This window comes from Sorex fumeus, unplaced genomic scaffold (genome assembly GCF_029834395.1).
Source record: "Sorex fumeus unplaced genomic scaffold, SorFum_2.1 ptg000018l, whole genome shotgun sequence".
Lineage (NCBI taxonomy): Eukaryota > Metazoa > Chordata > Mammalia > Eulipotyphla > Soricidae > Sorex > Sorex fumeus.
This window is the reverse complement of record NW_026606075.1, coordinates 26,035,650-26,059,586: the sequence shown is the minus strand read 5'-3', so window position 1 is coordinate 26,059,586 and position 23,937 is coordinate 26,035,650. Positions and strand designations below refer to the sequence as shown.

The following is a 23,937-nucleotide window of genomic DNA, read 5'->3' as shown; positions in this document are numbered from 1 at the left end:
GGATGTTAAAATAGTAAAATATACAATGTATAGCAAAACATAACATTATTAAGACATTTGTATCTTCAATTTACAAAAGAGCCAAATAGATCCTTATAAAAGTAGCAAGATAGACCTAATCTTACTCAGTTAAAAATGATTACACACACACACACACACACACACACACACATACATCTTTCTTAGGAAGATTTCTAAAAATTAACACAGAGTCCAAAAAAATAGCTCAGTGGACTATCATGAATGATTTGCAGGAGGCCTAAGTTTAATCCCCAGCAGCAGACACTGAGCACCACTAGGAGTGACCCTGTAACACCAAGCTGGATGTGATCCAAATATTTTTTTAAGTATGATATATGAAGAGTTAAAAATAAAGTTTCTCAAAAAGTAAAATAGGATTTAGATTTTTATGCTTAACCAAGTTTTACAATTCTATTACTAAATTTATTCTTTAACTTTATTCCATAATCAAAATGAAACTAGTTTGTCCAAAACCAAACTAGAAGAAGTTTTATTAGCTAGGAGTAACCCCTGTGCATCGCCGGGTGTGACCCAAAAGCAAAAAAAAAAAAAAAAAAAAAAAACCAACCACAATGTTTGAAAAAAGAAGGAAAAAAACCCACAATGTTAGGTTCTCTTATCAAATTTATAAAAACAATTTGAAGTTTACTGTTAGTTTTATTTTTTCTATATATTAATCTTTTCATTATTAAGTTTCACAGCATACATTAAACAGACTCTAGGGCCTGATGCTATAACATTTTTTTACCCTTTTAAAATTTATTTGCCCACCACTCATCTGATAAGGGTTAATATCAAGATATATAAAAGAATTGGTAGAACTTTAAATAAGAAAACATCCAACCCCATCAAAAAATGGGAAGAAATGAATAGAAACTTCCTCGAGACATACAAATGGCCAAAGACGTATTTTAAAAATGCTCAACATCACTAATCATCAGGGAAATGCAAATCAAAACTGTGAGATATCACCTCACACCAGAGCAGCTGGCATGCATCAAAAAGAACAAAAACAATCAAGGTTGACATGGATGTGGGGGTGAAGGACCCTCACTGCTGGTGGGAATGTCAACTGGTCCAGTCTTTTTTGGAAGACAATATAGACATTCCTCAAAAATCTCAGAATTGAGCTTCCATATGACCCAGCAATATCACTCCTTAAGAATATACCCAAAGGGAGGCTGGAGCGATAGCACAGCGGGTAGGGCGTTTGCCTTACAAGCGGCCAACTTGGCCGACCTGAGTTCGATTCCTCCACCCCTCTCGGAGAGCCCGGCAAGCTACCGAGAGTATACGATATGCCAGACACAGTAACAACAAAGTCTCCAATGGAGACGTTACTGGGCCCGCTCGAGCAAATCAACGATCAATGGGAGGGCCTTTAAATCTGGAAATGACCCAAGTGCCCAGGAACAGATGACTGAACGAAGAAACTATATACAGAAAGGAATATTGCCATAAGAAAATATGAAATCATGCAATTTGTTACTATGTGGATGGATCTGAAGAATATCATAGTGAATGAAGTTAGAAGAACAGACACAAAATTATCTCTTTACTATGTGGAATATAAAGAAACATGGTAGGGGGAAAACTGAAAAAATCAAGGTGACTAAAAAAGACAAAAACTTCAATTTGATCATTGTATAATTGAAACCCAAGCACAAAATTTGTTAAGTCTACAACTGTACCTCATGATGTCTCACTAATAAGGTAAAGGCCCTCCCGTTGATCGTCGATTTGCTCGAGCGGGCCCAGTAACATCTCCATTGGAGACTTTGTTGTTACTGTGTCTGGCATATCGAATACTCTCAGTAGCTTGCCAGGCTCTCCGAGAGGGGCGGAGGAATCGAACTGGGGTCGGCCATGTTGGCCGCTTGTAAGGCGAATGCCCTACCCGCTGTACTATCTCACTAATAAATAAATAAATAAAAAGACAAAAACTTCATACCATTTTCCATAGGGGCTATTCTTCCTTATATTCCCAAACTGTATAGAATGCTCCTTTTTATTCTTGCCATACTAGTTTCAATCTTTTTTTACATAAGCTATTTTTGATTGAGTTTGATATATCATTGTGTGTTGATATATGTTGATATGTCATTTGTATTTTCCTACTGAAAAGTAATGTTGAGCTTTTTTTTTTTTTATGTATTGATCATGTCTTTTGTCTCTTTAGAAGTATCTCACCAGGTTCACTTGCCATCTTTTGATTGGGTGGCTTGCCTTTTGGTTGCTAAATAGTGTGAATTCTTTATATATTTTGGTTGTTAACCCCATGTCAAGTGTATGTTGGGATATTCTGTATCATTTTAACTTTTAAGTGTTCACCTTCCCCATGAATGTTTTGAAAAGAAGTATTTATTTTGTATGCTTTTCAGATAATAAAAAATCAACCACTTTAACTTGAAGTTTTTACCATGGAAAACACAAAGGAGAACAACAGTTATAAAGATGACCTTCTGCTTAGGATGGGACTTAATGATAATAAAGCTGGAATGGAAGGATTAGACAAAGAGAAAATTAATAAAATTATAATGGAAGCCACAAAGGTATGTTTTATCTTTCAATATATTTTTAAAAAATCACTTTAAAATCTTTACTTAAAAGAAAATTAGTGAGTTAAACTATCTTTAATTATAATTTTAATTGTAATTTTAAACACTTTTATATATTATTTTGAGGTAACTGTTAATATTGCTTTAGGTATACAGTGTTACTGCTGTGCAGCTACCCACCAAAGAGCCAGTATCCTTTTACCACTGCTCCTATGTCCCTTCTACTCAATCTTCCACTCTTCCCCCACCACCATTTGGTAGCCTCACTTCTATTTTCAGAGTCTAAGGTTTGATTTTAGTTACACATTGTCTATTCCTTTGCTTTGTTTCTTTATATGCAATATATGAATGACATCATCCCACATTTGTCTTTTTCCTATCTTATTTTGCCTAACATGACCCCCTCTAGATCTATCCTGTAAGTAAATGCACATTTGATTTCATCCTTGTAGTTGCTGAGTAGTATCTGTTGCTAGGCACTGGGTTATTATTATATGTCATATATAATACTAGGCACTGGGTTATTATGTATCATGTATAATATGTCACTGTCACCATCCTCCCATTGTTCATCGATTTGTGACGCCTCCATTGTGACACTTGTTACTGTGTTTGGCATATTGAATACGTCACGGGTAGCTTGCCAGGCTTTGCCTTGTGGGTGAGATACTCTCAGTAGCTTGCTGGGCTCTCCGAGAGGGGTGGAGGAATCGAACTCAGGTCAGCCATATTGACTGCGTGCAAGGCAAACGCCCTACCCACTGTGCTATCGTTCCAGCCCGTATAATATGTAATATATATGACCATGTACAATGCAAGTGTCTTACCTGCTATCCTATCTCTCTGACCCCAGTCTAATTTTTATAAAAGATTGAGATGAGTAAAACAGAACTAAGTCTAGAAGTAAATATAATTCATTGATTTTTGACAAAAGTACCAGGACCAAAGGTTATTCTGTTTAGCAGATGCAGGGATAATTTGAATAGCCACATATAAGGGGTGGGGTATGAGGGAGCTAGATTATAGAAATGAGAATGCCAATGAAGGAGGGGCCTGGCTGAAGGAGGAAGCAGACTGGTGATAACATAAGGGCATTGGTCAAAAGTCTTGGTCATTTCAGTGATGTGGAGGCAAGGTCACTCTGTACTTCAAAACCATGAGAACCAATACTAACTGGTTACAATACTAACTAGTGCTAAACATGTGGTCCAGAATATAATAGCAAATTTTTTTTAAAGAGTTTTCCAAGGAGGTGGGGTGGGGAGAGAGAGATAGAGAGAACTTTGGGTCATTGGAGGATGCTGACACTGAAGTTTGGAATTAGAACACTGAATGCCTGAAAGTCTGTTAGTGACAGTTTTGTAAATCACAGTGAATAATTTTTTTTAATTAGGACAGAGTTAAGAAAAACAAAAAATATATTGGACTGACCTTGCATGATAGGCAAAAAATTAACTTAAAAAGGCAAATGTAAGAGCTAAAACATCAAAACTTTTAGACGATTAGAAGATAGGAGAAAAACTTTGAAACCTGTGCTTTGGCAAATATCACCACATACATATTCAATAAAAGTTGATAAATCAGATCTGATTGAATTATAAAATGTTTATATTTCAACAGACCTCTTAAAAAACAAAAATATAAGCAGCGTGCAAGGGTGAAATATTTGCAAAACATGCACATGATAAAGGGCTTAAATCCAGAATTTTAAAAAAATATTTAATTTGTTGGGGGAGGGCACATCCAGTGGTATTCAGAGGCTATGCCCAACTCAGGGAATCACGTGATACCAGCATCAAACCCAGGCTTCCTGCATGTAAAGCATGCACTCAACCTATTGAACCATCTCTCCAACCCTCACTATCTCTTTAGAGGTGAATAAGTTTTATATCTCATTAATAAAACAATTAACCCAATTAAAGAATGAGCAAAAGATATGGAGACTTTATGCTCCCTTTGATAGCTCAGCTGGTAGAGCAGAGGACTGTATTGTACAAAAAACATGGAGAGTTCAATATAGAAGATACAAAGTTCATAAACACATGTAAAAATTTTCCACATATTCAATAATTGACGAATTATAAATTAAAACCCACCGTGTAATCACTGTATCACTGTCATCCCGTCGATTCTTGAATTACTCGAGCGGGTGCCAGTAATGTCTCTGTTCCTCCCAGCCCCGAGATTTTAGCAGCCTCTTCTTACTCGTCTTTTCCCAATGATTGGAGGCTCTTTCAGGGTCAGGGGAATGGAACCTGTTGTCGTTACTGTATTTGGCATATCGAATATGCCATGGGGAGCTTGCCAGGCTCTGCCTGTGAGGACGGGATACTCTTGGCAGCTTGCCGGGCACTCCGAGAGGCATATATTTATATATTTTACTCTATGATTTGTTGCCTACTGTCTGAACCCCATCAGATATGGTGTAGTAGCACTGCACTGTAGTACTGTCCTACCGCTGTTCATTGATTTGCTCGAGCAGGGCCAGTAATGTCTCCATTGTGAGACTTGTTACTGTATTTGGAATATTGAATAGTTACGCGTACCTGGCCAGTAGTTGTGGAAAATGGGTAGGAAGTGTCTTATAATGTGTCCAAAAAGCGGCCTGGAGAGTGCTGGTGGTTGGGTAGTGGAGGTCAGCTGCCGGGGCTAGGTCCCTTGGGATGGGGAGGGCTCTCACTCGCCACACTGTCTGGTGCAGAATCCCACAGTGTAATACTGTGCACATATAACCAAGGATATTTATAATAAAGAACAACAAACAATAGCAAGAATGTTGAGAAATTAAGCCCTTATGCATTGCTGGTGAGTTGGGACAGTAAAATGGATCAACTGCATTGGGGAAAAGTTCTGGTAGTATCTCAAAAGCCTTCATGTGGAGTACTATGTAATACAGAGATTCAATCCTTGATTGGACAGTGAAGGAGCTAGAAAACACGTCTTCACAAAGTATATACACAATCTTTATCACAGCATTTTCTTTTCTTTTTTTTTTTAATTAAAAAAACTTTCTGGTTTTGGGGTTATACCTCACAGTGCGTGGGGTTTACTCCTGTCTGTAAACTCAAGGATCACTGCTGGTGGGGCTCAGGGAGCCCTCTACAGACCAGGTATAGAACCCGAGTCAGCCACATGCAACGCAAGCACCCTACCCGCTACTATCTCTCCAGCTCTCACAGCATTTTTAATAAGAACCAAAAAAGTAAAAATTATCTAATATCCATCAGCCTGGTAAATCGAGAGACATTATGCTTAATGATGGTAGATAATTTTCTAAAAATTATTTTTTACATTGTAAATGACTTAGATAAATTTTTTTAATTTTATTTGAAGCACTATGATTTATAATCCTGATAATTATAAGGTTTCATGCATACAGTGTTCAAATGAAAACTTTTATAACACTTCCAAAGTAAACGTGAAGGAGAAAATCAATGACCCAATTGACTCCGGCCTTGGCTTAGCCCCATTTCCTGCTCCTGCTTAGGAAATGTTTTCTGAGTGCAAATCTGTACTCATCTCAAAGTTTGTACTGTAGTAAATACTGCCTGACAATACTACTATGATGTAGGTAGTCAAAAATTTATTTTACATATAAGGAAACACAGACATAAAAAGAATAAGGTCACCCATCTGGAAGGTGGTGGAGATTATTCTTGAGTTTAGTTATTATGTATTGGAGTCTGTTCTGTCAACTATGAGGGTATACCATATACTACATTGATGCTTTCCTAAAGATAATTTTTTAATATTCTTTTCTTTTTTTCTACATAGGGGTCCAGATATTATGAAAATGAGCTCAAGAAAGAAAAACAAGTCAACAAACGAATTGAAAATTTAATGCAACAAAAAGCTCAAATTACCAACCAACAGCTAAGGAAAGCACAATTACAGGTATTCTTTCATTCCAGTGTGAAGTGGAAGCTGGAAGAATAGAATTTATGGAGCCATAGCACAGTGGTAGGCCGTTTGCCTTGTGCGCAGCCAGCCCGGCTGAGCCGGCTTCAATTCCTCCGCCCCTCTCGGAGAGCCCGGCAAGCTACCGAGAGTATCTCGCCTGCACGGCAAAGCCTGGCAAGCTCCCCGTGTCGTATTCAGTATGCCAAACACAGTAACAACAAGTCTCACAATGGAGACGTTACTGGGCCCGCACGAGCAAATGTCATGGTCAAATAACAGTTATACTAGTAAAGCATACATAATGATTTCAATTTTGTATGTTAATTGTATGCAATTTTAAATTTTAATTTATTTTTACTTTAATTTTTAAAATTGATTTTTAGTTTTTTGTTTTGGGAATTAAATCTAGGGCTTCATGCACTTGAGTCTTGTGTTCTACTACTGAGTCATATCCCACCCTTTTTTTGTTTTTGTTTTGGGGTCATACTGATAGGTACTTAGGGAACCATGTGGTGCTGGCAGTCAAACCCAGGTCTTCTGTGTGCAAGCATGCTGTCTAGCCCATGAGCTATCTCTCTGGCCCTGAAATTATTTTGTTAATTTAACTAGTCCTTAAGTTTTTGCTAATGCAGTGTCTAAAGTAATTGTCTTTTGGGCCAAAGAGATAGTACAGGGGCTAAAGTGCTTGCCTTGCATGTAGCGGTCCCTGGTTCATCTCCCAACACCACATATGATCCATTTGTTCCCCCTTATACCTCCAGGAAGACCCCTAAGCACAGAACAAGGAATAGCCCCTGAGCACTCCCAGGTGTGACCCCAAGTTGTTTAATTTCCCCACCTTTGTTTATGACAAAGAATGTCACAATCATTGGTTAGCTATTAATATGTTTTGCTTTGGGTAATTTCTTTTTTAGTTTTTCTTTTAGAAATATATGCTAAGTAGTTGGCTTGAGTCCTTAAGATCTAGTGTTTTAAATAAATTAAGAATTTATTTTACACATAAGAGATTACTGGTTCAACTCATTAAATGATTCTGATCACTTAGTATTTTACGAGACCCAGGTTCTACAGCATGCTGTTCCATTGTCCCCTGGTATTCTTGACAAAATCAGTTTACTTTCAATCCATAACTCAGTTATCCCTGATAAGAAAGAAAGAATGACTAGGACTGAAGATGTAACTTGCTGATTAAGTACATGTCTTGTATGTAAGTGATGTAAGTAAAGTAATGGCCCTTCCGTTGATCATTGATTTGCTCGAGCGGGCCCAGTAACATCTCCATTGGAGACTTTTGTTGTTACTGTGTTTGGCATATCGAATACGTCATGGGGAGCTTGCCAGGAGCTTGCCAGGCTCTGCCGTACGGGCGAGATACTCTTGGTAGCTTGCCAAGCTCTCCGAGAGGGGCGGAGGAATCGAACTCGGGTCGGCCATGTTGGCTGCGTGCAAGGCAAACACCCTACCGCTGTGCTATCGCTCCCGAGACATTAAGTTCCATCCCTAGTAACACACATACGTGCGCGCGAACACATACACACACACACACACACACACACACACACACAGAAATTAGAAAAGATAGAAAAAAAGGGATTTGTTAACTGAATGAAAAAGAAGTTGAATACATTACTTCTATTTATGATATTTTTTGGCTAGAATTTTAGGTTTTATGGACACACCTAACTGAAAAAGAAACTGTTAAACATTGCTGGATGACCGTGTGCTCAGCTAAATATCTCTTAATGTGGAAGAAAAGGTTAATAGATTTGGGGATTCAACTAGTAGTCTAGAACAGTATCATTTATCCATTTCTTTAGCAGAGTTTGTATGTTGTTCTCTTGATTTATAGATCTTATATATTGTCACTGTCACTGCCCTCCCATTGTTCATCGATTTGCTCGAGCGGGCCCAGAAACATCTCCATTGTGAGAATTGTTGTTACTGTGTTTGACATATTGAATACGTCACGGGCAGCTTGCCAGGCTTTACCGTGCAGGCGAGATACTCTTGGTAGCTTGCCAGGCTCTCCAAGAGGGGCGGAGGAATCGAACCCAGCTCGGCCAAGCCGGCCACACACAAGGCAAACACCCTACCACTGTGCTATTGTTCCAGCCCAAGAAATTCCAATTTCTTTAAATTCAAATTTAAAGAAATTCCAATCTCCTCACAATAACATTGATACTTTAAGCTGTATTGTACAATGATTGATATTAATCATTGAGCAGTTTGCTGTCTGGACTTTATTTTGATAAGTTTTGGAAATTTATAATCTACAAATATCATTAATGAAGTCTTAAAATCTTAGTACAGATATGATAAAACTTTTTGTTGCTTGTATAATTTTAAAAATTCACAATCTTTTATGCTAATAATATTAAAGAACATAAAAATACCATACATTATGTAGCAGAACTTAAGGTTTGTTATAGTTTTTGTGGACTGCTGTGGAAACTAGTTGTTTCATTTGTTCGACTACTTTTAAAAGAAGTTCTATAAATGTGAGAAGATTGGGGAAGTTGTAAGGAGTCAAGAAGATCCTGGAGAATTGAAAAATTTTAAGGGAAGTATATCTCTGTTTTTGAAATCACAAAATTTCCAACTAGTAGTTTTTATTGTGTTTGATGCAGTTATATGAGCTACTTTGATTGCTGAACAAAGTAACCACTGTGAAATCTCAAGATGTTTAGAACCTCTCTATTTCCTACCACCTCCTATCTTCATTAGGCTTCTTAAGGACACAGTCATTTTTTTCAGCTGCCAAAATATATTGCAACCTAGCTTTAGACATTGAATAGATAACCACCCATGTTATTTTATTAAGTGGTAACTATACAGTAAACCAGTGTATTTTGGTCATTTTTGCAATTGATTTTTATCTCAGATTTACTCAACATTTTGTAAGATATTATTAAGAAAGGAAAAGAAATACTTCTGAAATATCTCCTGAACATAGCAATTTTTTAAGTTTATGACATAATAAGAATATTAAAACATGACATTAAATGTACTGAACTTATTTTAGCATTAAAAAAATTTGGTTTTTTTTCTTGTTTGTTTGTTTTTGCGCTGCTGAAATTTATCCCACGGCCTCACACATAAAAAGCAAGTACTTTACCTCTGAACTACACCCCCGAACTCTCAATATAAAAACTTCTTAAATATTTTAGGGAAATATAATAGAAAGAACTCAGAATTCAAAGTATTCTGGTTTCCAGGTCTAATTCTAACACTTAGCAGCTTTATAGCTTAGATGTTTACTGAGCCTTAACTCTATGTGTAAAATAACAACAATAATTGCCATTATAAAGCAATCAGGAATGTTTTGAGCTATAAATTAATCAATAGAAGAAGCACTTAGCATATTATATGGCATATAAAGTACAGAGTAAATGTCACTTCGTCACTTCCACTTTTAAAATTGTATTACTAAATCCTGATCCTAGCCTGAGAACTTATTTCATGCATTCCCTTTTTTAATTCTTTCAACCTTTTGAGATTGGTTTAATCCACTTTAATCAAGTGAGTTCAGAAAGGGTTGCCTTGCCCCCGTCATCTAATTAATAAATAAGTGGTAGGGCAGGGACACAATGCAAATGTCATTTCTGTAAGACAGGGCAGCTGTAAACAAAAGTGAAAGGGATAATATGCATCTTAGAGTCTCAGTCAAAATTTGTAAGTTACAGCTGTACCTCATGGTGTCTCACTAATAAAAATTAAAAAACATAACGAAAGAGTCTCAGTCAGAATTTAAAAGCCTCTGGGATGAGAAAATGGAAGAAAAGAATACTCGAATGGGGATTTCAGTTGAACTTGAAATAAGCAGTGGTGGTGCGTGTTTGGTTGACTCAGAAGGAAGAGTTCAGACTCGGTGACTAATGAGAGATAGTCAAGGAAAGTGGAATGTCTGAGTCATTCAGTGGGGAGGTTTCCTTTTGGCAACTGTCCACTTGCTCTGAGCACACAAAGACAATAGATTGCTAAAGAAACAGTCACGGCATAATATATGAGTTTTTAGAGTATTTTTCCCCTTTGGTTTGCTTTCTGTTTGTAATCTTTTCCTTTCCAGTGATTCAGGGGTGAGCTATTTCAGATGCTGCTCCCTTGTTCTCAGTCGATTCATATCGTAAGCATTTGTCTAGATTAATATAGAGTAGTTTTTCAAATACCCTTGTTTTATGTTTGTTTGCATCTCTCTTTTGAATGCCAGATGCTATCCTCCCTTTCAAAACTAGTAGAGAAATAGTTTTGCTTTAAATCTGGATTATAGCATGAAGTAATGTTGAAGTTTGTTTGTTTGTTTATTTTTTATTAAATGTGATATCTCACTGCAGATGAGCCCTCTCCAAAATTCTTTTACAAATACTTCCTCTCGCCCCACCCGAGGCTCTGCTTTGGGGATCCATGTGGTACAGGGGTATCTGGATCCTGCCCCACCCCCATATGCTCTTTAACCCAGTTAACTCTCTAGTCCACTACTTTTTTTTAACCAGAGAAGGAAATATATAGTAATATAAATTTTATTCCTTTTTTCCTATGAGTGTCCTCTCCCTTTCTCTTCGGAGGAAAGAATTAAAAGTCAGAAGCTGTCTGATTCCTGATTGAACTCACAGTGTAGTGTCTCATGCAGTAAGAACCATAGTCAAAGCAGGAAAACAGATAAGGGAGCATTCAATTCTGCCGTGCAAGGGACAGATATCCAATTAAATTGCAGAGGACTATCTCAGCTGATCTTTGAGGGCTCTGTTACCAAGCCGGGGTGGAGGGGTACACTTGAGACAGAGGAGCAACCTGAAACATGGCACAGAATACCCTATTCCTTCCAGGAGTTGCTGCTGAAATAGGAGCAGGCCCTCAGAGGCTCTGTGACTACTGGAGACAAAATATGACTCGAGGTGATTGTTGTTTTGTATGTTTTGTGCTTTGTTTTTTGGGTTCCACCTAGCAGTGCTTGGCTACTACTTTGGGCTTTGTGTTCAGTGGTTGTTCCCAACAGTAGGGACGATACTGTGCTGGAGATTCAACCTGGGCTTCCTGCATGCAGAAAATATTTTGTATGCACTCAGCCCATGGTATTATCTTTCTCGCCCAAGGTATTTGTTCCTAAAGGAGGAGTTAGTTTTAATGTGCGGGTAGTGAGCAGCTAGCACCTCTATAACGCGAAGAAGTGGGGGCGCAAAGATCATTATACAGAATGAAAGCAAGGTTAAGGTGCAGTGAGGGGGAAAATGCTGAATTATACCCCTGTAACTCTCCTCTGAGAGACCTGCTATCAGGATCTCCATGTGATGGAAATTGTTTTTGTTCCAGTCCGCCTCCACTTACTTCTTTCTTGTTTCTTCCTAAGGTTTTGATTATTTTGTTATGCAGCTATCCACTGATCCATTCAGCAGTACATTGTATTTGTTGAATCTGTACCATGTGCCAACTGTTCTTCTACGCTGTTTATTCCATCCTATTCAGTATCTTACTTCTCTCTTTTTTCATGATCTTACTTCAAAGTTCTTACTGATTTCCTAATGTTACAAAGAGCAAAATAGTCAGATAGCCACCCCTGGCTTCAGGGAAGGAGAAAAAAGTGCTTATTTAGTCTTTTCAACCTCTGTAGTAGAGGGAATACTTGGGATTGAATATGACTGCTATATAAACTCTTTTCTCATAGCCATACTCTAATTATTTCTACCTCCTGTTATTTATCTTTCTTATCATACCAACACTTTCTGTCTAAAGAAACAAAAAATCATTAAAGACTAAGATTCTTTAAGACTTCTGTCTCTACACACTCAGGAATCACTTGTGTCAGTGCTCGGTGAACCATATGGAATATTGGGCGGGGGGTGGGAGCAGGAGTGTTTAATCCAGGTCAGCTGCATGCAAGGCAAACACCCTACCCACTGTACTATCAAGCCAGCCCCTAAAGACTAAGATTCTGAATCAGTTCTGTGGCTCAAAACGTAAGAGATACCTGACGTAGGTGATGCCTGGAGTTAAGCCCCCAGCATCTGGTTTGTCCCCTGACATCCAGAACCGCTGACCCCTGAATATTATTAAGTATGCTACCCCTTCATATACACATATCACAATAATATGTAAAGATTAATTTTTTTGCTGTTTGACATGCAATGATACTTCTTGAAATAATTTATGACTTAAAGTTTCTATGTTGACTTATGTAGGCTAATAGTTTTAGCCTTAGAAAATTTTAGCCTTGTAAGAGCAGATCTACAGAGGGAATGTTTATATTATGTGCTGGCAAGTTTTTAAATTTTATAATGCTAATCAGCATAAACATCATATGTTAAAGAGTATAATCATATTTCATACCTTTGTTGCTGTTTTCAGGCATTAACATTGTAAGTCAGATGGAGTTTATTTTATTGAATATAGTTATTTATTTTACCTAAACTGAAATTTTTCATTATAGTAAGTTATTCTTAAAAAGCAGTTGGAAAACTTCATTCAGTAAATATTTATATCACATATTATGTGCTTGGAGTAGTTAAGAGATAAAAGAGTTAAAGAGGATGATATTGGAGAACACAATGTCTATGCTTATAAAAAAAATGAAAGTAATCAGCAGCCTTAGTAAACAACAGTGAAATATGGATAAATATATGGGTAGGTGGGTGAGTGGATTACTGGATAGAGAGGGACAGATAGCTATATTTTTTTATTTTTGTTTTTCTTTAGTTTTGTTTTTGTGCTACACCTGGCAGCACTCAGAACTTACTTCTGGCACTGTGCTCAGGGATCACTCCTGGCAGGATTCAGGACCACCTGGGGTGCCTGGGGTCGAACCCAGGTCAGTCGCGTACAAGGCAAGTGCCTTACCCACTGAACTATCTCTCTAGTCCCTAGCTTTAAAAGTAAGGTTAATGTTTATGATTCATAGTATTTTAATATTATTTGTCTTAAAACTATGGAAACTTTGTGAAATTAAGGTTGACAGATTTGCGATGGAATTAGAACAGAACCGGGATCTGAGCAATACCATCGTGCACATTGATATGGATGCTTTCTACGCAGCTGTAGAAATGAGGGACAACCCAGAACTGAAGGACAAACCTATTGCTGTGGGATCGATGAGTATGTTGGTAAGTAGGGAATGGGTAAAGACAAGGGGCCAGAGCAACAGTACAGCGGGTAAGGCTGTACTTACACATACTTGCCTTGCAACCGGCTGACCTGAGTTCAATCCTCAGCTTCCCATATGGTCCACCGAGCACTGCCAGGAGTAATTCCTGAGTGCAGAAGCAGGAGTAATCCCCGAGTCCCTGAGTGTGATCAACCCCCCCCCCCCCCCCGCCCTCTTCAGAAGAGCGTAAAGACAAAAAGGGAAAAGTTTTTTGTTTTTGTTTTATTTTATTAGTGAAACACCATGAGGTACAGTTATATACTTACAGATTTTTGTGCTTGGGTTTCAGTCACACAATGATCAAGTACCCATCCCTCCACCAGCGCCCATCTTCCACCACCACGGGTCCCAGCATCCCTCCCATCCCCCATTGCCCCCTTCCCACCCTGCCTCTGTGGCAGGGCATTCCCCCTTATTCTCTCTCTCTCCTTTTGGGTCCTGTGGTTTGCAAGAGAGGCATTGAGTGGCAGTCATGTTTGGTCTATGGTCTACTTTCAGCATGCTTCTCCCATCCTGGGAGGATCCTCCCAACACTCTTTATTTGGTGCTCTCTTCTCTATCTGAGCTTCCTTTTCCCCAGCACGTGTGGCTGGCCTCCAAGTCATGGAGCAAAATTCCTGGTACTAATCTCAGCCACTCCTGGGTGTTAGTCTCCCATTTTGTTGCTTTATGTTAAAAAGGGAAGTTTTTAACATGTTCAGGAAAGTCTTACTGATGTATAAAGGCAAAAGCCTATTTTATATTCCACCAATTTTGTTGAATAAAATTTTCTGGGTGTCTTATATGTGTTTAGCTACTAAATTCTTTTACCATCCTTTGAAGTACAAATCTTATATCTGTTTGACAGATTGAAACAGAATCTGGTATCTAATAATTTCCCCAATATTATAAACCTTGGAAATGGTAGTAACATTATACTTTTCTATTACCTTTTTTTGGTGCTTTTTGTTACTGTTTTTGGCATATCAAATATGTCATGGGTAGCTTGCCAGGCTTGCCAGTATCTCGTGTGGGTGAGATACTCTCAGTAGCTTGCCGGACTCTTCGAGAGGGGCAGAGGAATAGAACCCAGGTTGGCCATGTGTAAGGCAAACACCCTACCTGCTATGCTATCGCTACAGTAACAAAAGTCTCACAATTTGTTTGTTCTCACAAAAGTCTCATGAACAACGGGAGGACAGTGCTACAGTGCAATGCTTTTGCTGCTTGAGGTATGATATCAGTAGAATAAGCTCTGAAAAAACAAACCTTGATAGTATTTTTTTATCACTATTTTTACAAACCTTTATTTTATTTTTTAATTTTATTTTTACAAAGTTGTTCACAAAAATTTATTACATTCAATATTTCAACAAAAATCCCACCACCATTACACCTTCCCACCACCATTATTTCCAATTTTCCCAACCAATAGTGGGCCCTAAATAATTTATTTTGTATTGCTTATTATGAATAATTTGCTAAAAATGATCAAGAAAGGTTTCCTTAGAAGAAAGTGTGTGAAGATTATTGGATCTCATCCTGGAGCCATTAAGCCATTGTATAAGAGATTACTAACATGTTGTTACAGCAAACCTTTATTTTAGAAAGGTCCTATAATAGAAATGGCCTTGGAATGAAAATGAAAATATAATGTGTTTCTTACGCATGCATCTGATCAATGTGTCCATTTAGTTTTATCTATTTTTTTCCCATGTGGTCCATTTTCTTTCAGTCTACATCAAATTACCATGCAAGAAGATTTGGTGTTCGTGCTGCTATGCCAGGATTTATTGCTAGAAGACTCTGCCCACAGCTTATTATAGTACCCCCAAACTTTGACAAATACCAAGCTGTGAGTAGAGAGGTAAGTCTTATGTCTCACCTCTACTTAGAGCCTTTCACTGATTTTCTGTCATTTAGAGTCAGTTTTAATGTACATCAGATCCTAGCTTTAGCTTATGCTTTTAGTCTTGCATCCTGTCACTCTTTAGGGTAAAAAGGTAAAGGCCCTCCCGTTGATCGTCGATTTGCTCGAGCGGGCCCAGTAACGTCTCCATTGGAGACTTTGTTGTTACTGTGTCTGGCATATCGAATACTCTCGGTAGCTTGCCGGGCTCTCCGAGAGGGGCGGAGGAATCGAACTCGGGTCGGCCCTGTTGGCCGCTTGTAAGGCGAACGCCCTACCCGCTGTGCTATTGCTCCATCACTCTTTATAATAGATATTTTTTAATGCTGAGCTGTATATGGAATCCAGAGCCCCAAGACCCTATATCATTTTCCCCTACATATTCTTTTATCTACTTAGTAAATTCTTATCTCTTTAAAACTTTAAATTGCCTTAATTATAATCTAAATTAATTTTCACTGTTTTCTTAATAGGTAATATATTATCCTCTTTTTTATATGTAAATTGCAAAGACTTTGTTTTAAAAAATGGATGGGAGGGGTTTGGGCCATATGCAATCATAGTTCTTATGGCTTACTCTTAAATCTGTGCTCTGGGGATCACCTCTGACAGTGCTCAGGGAACAATATGTGGTGACAGGGATCAAATCAGGATTGGATGCTTGCAAGGCAAGGCCTTCACCTCTGTACTGTGTCTCGAACTCAGAGAGAAGTCTTTTTTTTTTTTGACAATTTGTTTTCTATTGCTGGTTATGAATAACATATGATGTCACGTGGCTGTAGTAGTGGCTGCGCAATATTGAAATTCTGAAATTTTAACGATTACGTCTGGAGGGATTTCTGCCAAAACCTGCGGGGATCCGAGATTTGTTCCTGAGTCTCTGGGATCCTGGCCATTAAGCAGCTTGATCAGGAGCCACAGAGGCCATTCATGGGCAGCGACTCGGGATCTCATTGGAGCGGGGAGGAAAGGGCCGGCTCCACCCCCATTCCATGAGGCCCCATGTGTCTTGTCACTGCGGGCCCAAACCTGACTGTCCAATGGCCTCTGGTGGATGGCAGCCACCGAGTCACCAAGGAGGAGCAGGCAGAGGACAGCATCCTTTCCCCACTGTGGTGGCCCGGCGACAGTAACCTACTGCAGGGTCAAGATGCATTTCTGCCAAAAGCCATTGGGTTTTGAGATTTGTGTCTGAGTCTGTGGGATCATGGCCATTAAGCAGCTTGATCAGGAGCCCGAGAGGCCATTCGTGGGCAGCAACTGGGGGTCTTGTTGGGACGGGGAGGAAATGGCTGGCTCCACCCCCATTCCATGAGTCCCCATGTGTCTCATCACAGTGGGCCCAAACGTGACTGTCCAGTGGCCTCTTGTAGGATGACAGCCACTGGGCCATGAGGGGAAACAGGCCAAGGCATGAAACCTGTTCCCACCTGGGGTTGCCTGGCGCCAGTAACCTACTGCCGGGACCGGACGCATTTCTGCCAAAAGCCATTGCATTTCAAGATTTGTTTCTGAGTCTCTGGGATCATGGCCATTAAGCAATCCAATCAGGAACCACAGAGGCCATGCCTCCAATTTTATAGCTGAACTGGAGGTGGTATGTGGATGTGTCTCCCACATACTTAACTTTTGACCACTTACTTTCTTGGTAAACTTTGTCCCAAGTGTTTGGGGTCTGCCCAAAGGCATAGCAGCAATTTTGGGGTATCTGGAAGTCTGATGATGCCATCAGACTGCTGATGCACTTGCCTGACAGGTACAGATTGACCTGCTGACGGCACCATACCCCCCGGGAGAAGTCTTTAAATCCTACTTTATCTCAGTTAAACTTCTGCTCATATGACATGAAAAACTGGGTTGTTTTTAGTTTTCTTTAATCTAGTTATTAGATCACTTAGAGAAATCATTCTTCAGATTTAAGCAAACCCTAACTAGTTTATTTGCACATGGAAAATGTTTTCTCATCTGTGAAGGAACTGCATATAGACAAATTCACTAACTATAAACATATGAATATTTATGACTTTGTTTAAAATTTAAGGGAAAAATCACTTTTGTTTTATCCAAAAGAATGGAAGAAGTTTAACTACATCGAAGCCCAAGTGTTTGTTTGTTTTTGAGGGCAGGGGAGGGACAGCACACAATCAGCAACCAGCAGTGAGTGCTCAGGGTTTACCTCTGGCTCTGTGCTCAGGGATCTCATCTGTCCCGACTCCCGGAGGCTGGGGAACGATGTGGAATTGAACTGACTCTGCTGCATACAAAAAAAGTGTCCTACCTCTTGCACTATCTTTCCAGCCCATAACAGGAGTCTTTTCATTTTTAAAGCAGTGTGCTGTGTAAAAGAAGTGAGTACTCAGTGTCCCTACAGAGTCCTTCTTCAGCATAAACTTAGTTGGATGCCAACCACACTTTCGAGAGTTTCATTCTCACTAGAAAGATTCCATCTGAGTACATCAGGAACAAAGCTAATTAAGGTGCCCTTAGAGTGAAGCTTGACCAGATTTTCTATGGACATTTTCTAAAACTACCTTTGACACTGCTATTCACATTAAGCCAAAAAACTTTCCTTTTACAAAAACATCAAATTAGGTTTTTTCATGATACAATAGGTGTTCTCTCTTTTCCCACCACCCCCTCTCTCTGTCTCTCTCCTGGCTCAAAACGCCATCCTGGTAAACAGAGGATATCACATGGGGTTCAGGGGATCAAACTTGGGTCAGCTATATGCTAGGTAAGCACTTTACCCACTATACTGTTTCTCTGACCCCTACTAGACAGATTTTAAATATAAGAAACAAACAAGATTTGACAAATGTGGATCTTCTAACACTCATTTATTGTTTTCTCTGATTTTGGCTAATAAACCTGTGGTTTAAAAAAAAATCTGTTTTTTGGGGCTGGAGCAATAGCACAGCGGGTAGGGCATTTGCCTTGCACGCAGCCAACATGGCCGACTTGGGTTCGATTCCCAGCATCCCATATGGTCCCCCAAGCACCGCCAGGAGTAATTCCTGAGTGCATGAGCCAGGAGTGGCCCCTGAGCAACGCTGGGCGTGACCCAAAAAGCAAAAAAAAAAATAATAAATTTTTTTAAAAAATTTAAAAAATCTGTTTTTCTCCTATTTTATATAAAAAGTCATTTTTGCAATTATATATCTATTTTTTTACTCAGAAATATTATTCCATACTTTTCTCCATGGTTTAATATCCTCACAAACTTTCACAACAGATTTTATCATATTTTGCATTTTAAAGCCCAATAATTGAGGTATGTTTTCCTGAATAACCACATGCATTAATGTATGGAGTTAATTGTGATACTTTTATGTGCATTTGCAATTAATTGAAAGAGGTTCTTTTCTAAGTAACCTTTACAAATTTCTTTATGTAAGATTATTCTTTTTTTTAGAAACAGAATCTATCATAGAGAACAGTTAGCGTAACCATTTTTTTCTCTTGTCTTTCCAAATTATGATGTCTGAGATTTATTGTAACCATTTACTATATCTAACAGATGTACTAGATAGAAATCATATGAAATTAAGTTATCTCATAATTTCCTGCTTTCATGATCTATTTTAAGATAAATGAGAACTTGGGCAGACTTGCCTTGACAGTAAATTATTTATTCCCTAAATACTTGAGCTATTGATTGCAGGATTGTTACTATAGTTGCAAAGTAGAATATTAAAGTTTCTTTTCAGCTATGTATGACAGGTTTTGCTGTGAAAGCAAAATTTAAGCCATTTTGTTTCTTTTGAAGGTTAAAGAAATACTCGCTGATTATGATCCCAATTTTATGGCTATGAGTCTTGATGAAGCATATTTGAATATAACAAAACACTTACAGGAAAGACAAAATTGGCCAGAGGACAAAAGGAAATGTTTCATCAAGACAGCGAACTCTCTAGAAAATGGTAAGGAATTTATTAGAATGATCAGACTAAAAAAGTAGGCAAACAGAACTTTTTTTTCATTATTGTTGTTACTGTTCATTTGGGGAAGCACACTTGCCAGGGGGTACCCCAGTCTCTGAACTCAGGATTGTGTCTGGCAGTAGTTAGAGTTGACCAGTGCTTCCATCCACTGAGGCTTTCTAGCCTCCTGCACCCCTAAATAGATCTTTAAAAGTTAACCACTTGTGGAGTCAGAGAACTAGCACAGCAGGTAGAGTGCTTGTTTTGCATGTGGACAACCCAGGTTCTGCCCCCAGCACCTCATTTCAGGTATCGCCTTAGCACTGCCAGAAATGATCCCTGAGTACTATGGGGCGTGCCCCCCCCAAAGAGAAAAAACAGAAAACAAAGTTAACTCAGTTATTTTATTAACATATAAAGGTGGCTAAGTTTAGATATACTTTTATTATTAAAAATTATTGAAAACCAAATATAAGAAACTAAAATACACAAGTGGGTCTTTTAGTTTAGTGTGTGGAATGTCACTTTAAAACTGAATAAGGTGATTAAATTCCCAATTTTTGAGTATGAAGTATCCCTGTACAAAGTAAACTTGTAATTGCTCTTTTCCTAAAATCTGACTAACTAGGTTGTATTGTGTTGAATCTGAGGAAAATGTCTACTATTTGTTGTGTTTTTGTTTTGGGATTTGAATGTCACCGCGGGTTATACTCGGTAGATGTGGGAGATTTTTCCCTGTATGTGCTTTGGGAACCATGTAGTTTCAGGTATTAAGCCCAGGGCCCTTCTCCAGAGAATGCACTTTGAGGGAAGAAGTTCTGTTTTAGGTAATCTTTTGTCGTAATTGTTCCTGGAGATTTGTTTATTTAATATTTATTTTTTTGTTGGTGGTAGAGATTGACCAAGGGCCTCATGCCTACAAAGCAAATGTGCTATCCTTCAGCTAAAACCTTAGCTGGATTCTTTTTTTAATATATATCAAAATATTTGTTGGGTTTTATTTCTTCTCAAGTTTTGTCTGGTTATGTGGAGACTTTTTCCAACTTTGCCAAAGTGAATGACTCCCCAGCTTCCTTCTTTGCTTAGACTTTATTTTGATTCTTTGGAGTGGAGTAGGTGGAAATTAGGCCATACCCATCAGTGCTGAGGTAGGGGTAGGGGAACTGTTCTTTGTTTTTTTTTTTTAAGTTTATTGAATCACTGTGAGATAGTTACAAGCCGTCATGTTTGAGTTTCAATCACAGAATGATCAACCACCCATCCCTCCACCAGTGCACATTCCCCACCATCAATATCCCCAGTATCCCCCCCACTTCCCACCCTCCCCCTGCTTCCATGACAGACATGATTCCCAATAATCTCTACTTTTGGGCATTATGGTTTGCAATACAGACACTGAGAGGTTATCATGTTTGGTCCTTTATCTACTTTCTGCACACACTTCTGGGATTATAACCTGAGGATGCAAAAAAGCACAGTAGAAATGGCATCAGTACCTATATGTTCATTGCAGCACTGTTAACAATGGCCAAAATCTGGAAACAACCCAAGTGCCCTAGAACAGATGACTGGTTAAAGAAACTTTGGTACATCTACACAATGGAATACTATGCAGCTGTCAGGAGAGATGAAGTCATGAACTTTGCTTGTAAATGGATAGACATGGAGAGTATCATGCTAAGTGAAATGAGTCAGAAAGAGAGGGACAGACATAGAAGGACTGCACTCATTTGTGGAGTACAGAACAACATAACATGAAGCTGACACCTAAGAATAGTAGATACACGGGACAGGAAGATTGCTCCATAGCTGGAAGCCTGTCTCATGAGCAAAGGGGAGAAGGCAGCTGGAATAGAGAAGGGATCTCTAAGAAAAAGATGGCTGGAGGAATTGGTCAGGATGGGGGCTATTCTTGGTCTAATTTTCAGAAGTGATCTCTGGTGGTGCTCAGGAGACCAGGCAGCCTACTGGGAATGGAACCAGAGCCTGCTGCTCTGAAACAGAAGTGTGATATTCTGACACTCTCTCTGGACCTATTTTGATTTCTCTTTTCTTTTTAATTTTTTTGGGGGTGGGGTGGGGGGCATTTGGACCACATCTGGTGAAACTTGGATTACTCCTGACTCTACACTCAGGAATTACCCTTGCAATACTCAGGGGACCATATGGGATGGGGAGGAGGAGGAGGGGGTGGAGAAAGAAGGGGGGGAATCAAATTAGGGTAGGCCTTCTACAAGGCAAATGCCCTACCCACTGTACTATTGCTCAGGCCCCTATTTTGATTCTTTTTATGTACAGCCACCCCGAAATGTCACAGCCGCAAGTATTTTTTCAATTGATCCCTTAATTGCCTGTCCAAAACTCAGCCAAGTAACATGCAGGTTAATGCACATACCACTTTTGAAAGAAAAAAATTGTTTTTTTTTACACATTTTGCTTTAATTGAAAGCAGTTACCTATTAAATAATTTGATTGTTTTCAAATGTCTGAGTTGTCCTAGACTCCTGAACAAAATTCGCTGGGATGTAAAGGTGGAAGCAGAGGGTTTTCTCATAACCCACAGCTGTTTTCCATGCATATAACTTAGTAATGGGAATATATTCCTTCAAGCGGAGACAAGAAGTAGTGGAGAAATGTGTTTGTAACTTTCCCTTAAAGCAGAAATGGTCATTCCTCAGTGACATAAAATTCTAATTCCTGGGCCAGAGAGACAGTACAGTGTTTAAGCATTTGCTTTGCACACATCATCTCAGTTTAATCTCCAGCACCACATAATGATCCCCAGAACACTAGATGTGTCCTTGAGCGCAGATCTAGGAGTAAGCCCTGAGCACAACTGGGTCTATCCCACATATAAACAAAAAATTCAATTTCTATATTGTTTGTTGCTCACATCTTTAGAATTGATTTAATATGAACATCAAGTCATAGCTTGATTACATTATTTTAAGCTCTGAGAAACTGGCTTCTCTCTTTCTTTACTAGAAACTTTAAACAAGTATAATTTCTGTGCATGGAAGCTTGAAGTTAAAATTTTTTCTTCCTTGCTATAATTATTCTTTGTGGCAGTGACATGCAAAACCTAATGTTGCTTAGAAATCTCACCTTATTAACTCCTTATTTTTCATCGAGGTGGGAGGAACCATTAAGTGGCTGTCTCTGTAAGCCCTGAGATGCTCTCAAAAATATTAATTTAATAGTATGCTTTATGGGGCTGGAGTGATAGCACAGCAGATAGGGCATTTGCCTTGCACGCTGCCGACCCAGGTTCGATTCCCAGCATCGCATGTGGACCCCTGAGCACCTCCAGGAGTAATTCCTGAGTGCAGAGCCAGGAGTGACCCCTGTGCATTGCTGGGTGTGACCAAAAAAGCAAAGAAAAAAATAGTATGCTTTATGGGCCACATTCATCAGTTTCTCAGGTGTTACTCCTGACACAGTGCTCAAAGATCTCTTTCTTTGTTGCTCAAGGAATCTCGTGGTGCCTGGGATCAAATTCAGGCTGCCCACATACAATGCAACTATAAACATTGTATGCTGTTTGAGCTTACAATATGCCCTGTACTTCGCAATATATTTCTAAATATTATACTGGCACTAAAGTAAATAAATGTTTTTTATTAATTACTAATGTTATTTTCATTTATATTAGTCCAAAATCATTATGAGGATGTAAATTTTTAATATCTATTGCTTTACATATACTTACAGGGGGGCCAAAGCAATAGTACAGTGAGTAGGGTACTGGCTAACTCAGGTTTGATCCCTGGCATCCTATATGGTCCCCCAAGTGAGCCAAGGAGTAAGCCCTGACTAAACCCTTCCCCTCTCCACACACACAGATGGGTGTGACCCCCAAACTAAAACATTAAAATAAATAATCACTTAACTTCCCGTTATTCGTCGATTTGCTTGAGCGGGCGCCAGTAACTTCTCCATTTGTCCCTGTGGCGTGCTAGTGTAGCCCAATGGCATCTGTTCGCTCCGGGAACATGAAGGGCCTCAAACCGATTGTTCATGATCTTGACGAAGAAGTCTGACCATCTGGTAGGTGGGCGGCCACGCGGTCTTTTGACATCCCGTGGAATCCAATCAGTAACAGCTCTAGTCCAACGGTCGTCTTTAAATTTCATTATGTGACCAGCCCATCTGATTTTTGACACTTGGCAAATGAGACAGCGTCCCTGATTCTTGATTGTCGACGGATGTCAGAACTCTGGATTCATTCTCTCATTTGAGTGAAACGTGATATTCCAAGCATAGCTCTTTCTATTCTTCTTTGGGAGACCTGAATAGCGTTCTCATCTTGTTTGTGTAGGGCCCAGGTCTCTGAGGCATATGTTAATGCAGGAAGAACAGTGGAATCAAAGAGATGTGCCCGGAGCCGGAGATTCTTCGTCCTCTTAGCTATTTCTTCGACGTTCTTGAAGGCGTTCCAAGCTGCTCTCTTCCTCCTGCGCAGCTCGGGTGCCAGGTCATTTGTCATGTTGACCTCTCGACCTAGGTACACATAGCTGT

The 23,937-nt window shown here is 39.1% G+C and overlaps 1 protein-coding gene across 2 annotated transcripts in view; it reads left to right on the top strand.

Moving 5' to 3' along the window:
• Nucleotides 1-2,436: 2,436 nt before the first annotated feature.
• POLK (DNA polymerase kappa) overlaps nt 2,437-23,937 on the top strand; it is a 40,433-nt gene continuing 18,932 nt past the window's right edge. Inside the window, exons 1-5 of one of the 2 annotated variants that reach the window (XM_056112564.1) lie at nt 2,437-2,573; nt 6,354-6,473; nt 13,418-13,570; nt 15,326-15,457; nt 19,266-19,419. In XM_056112564.1, coding sequence (XP_055968539.1) covers nt 2,442-2,573; nt 6,354-6,473; nt 13,418-13,570; nt 15,326-15,457; nt 19,266-19,419 — 691 coding nt within the window. In that variant the 5' untranslated portion in view covers nt 2,437-2,441. The remainder of the gene's footprint in view (nt 2,574-6,353; nt 6,474-13,417; nt 13,571-15,325; nt 15,458-19,265; nt 19,420-23,937) is intronic. The other variant, XM_056112565.1, reaches the window with a different exon arrangement.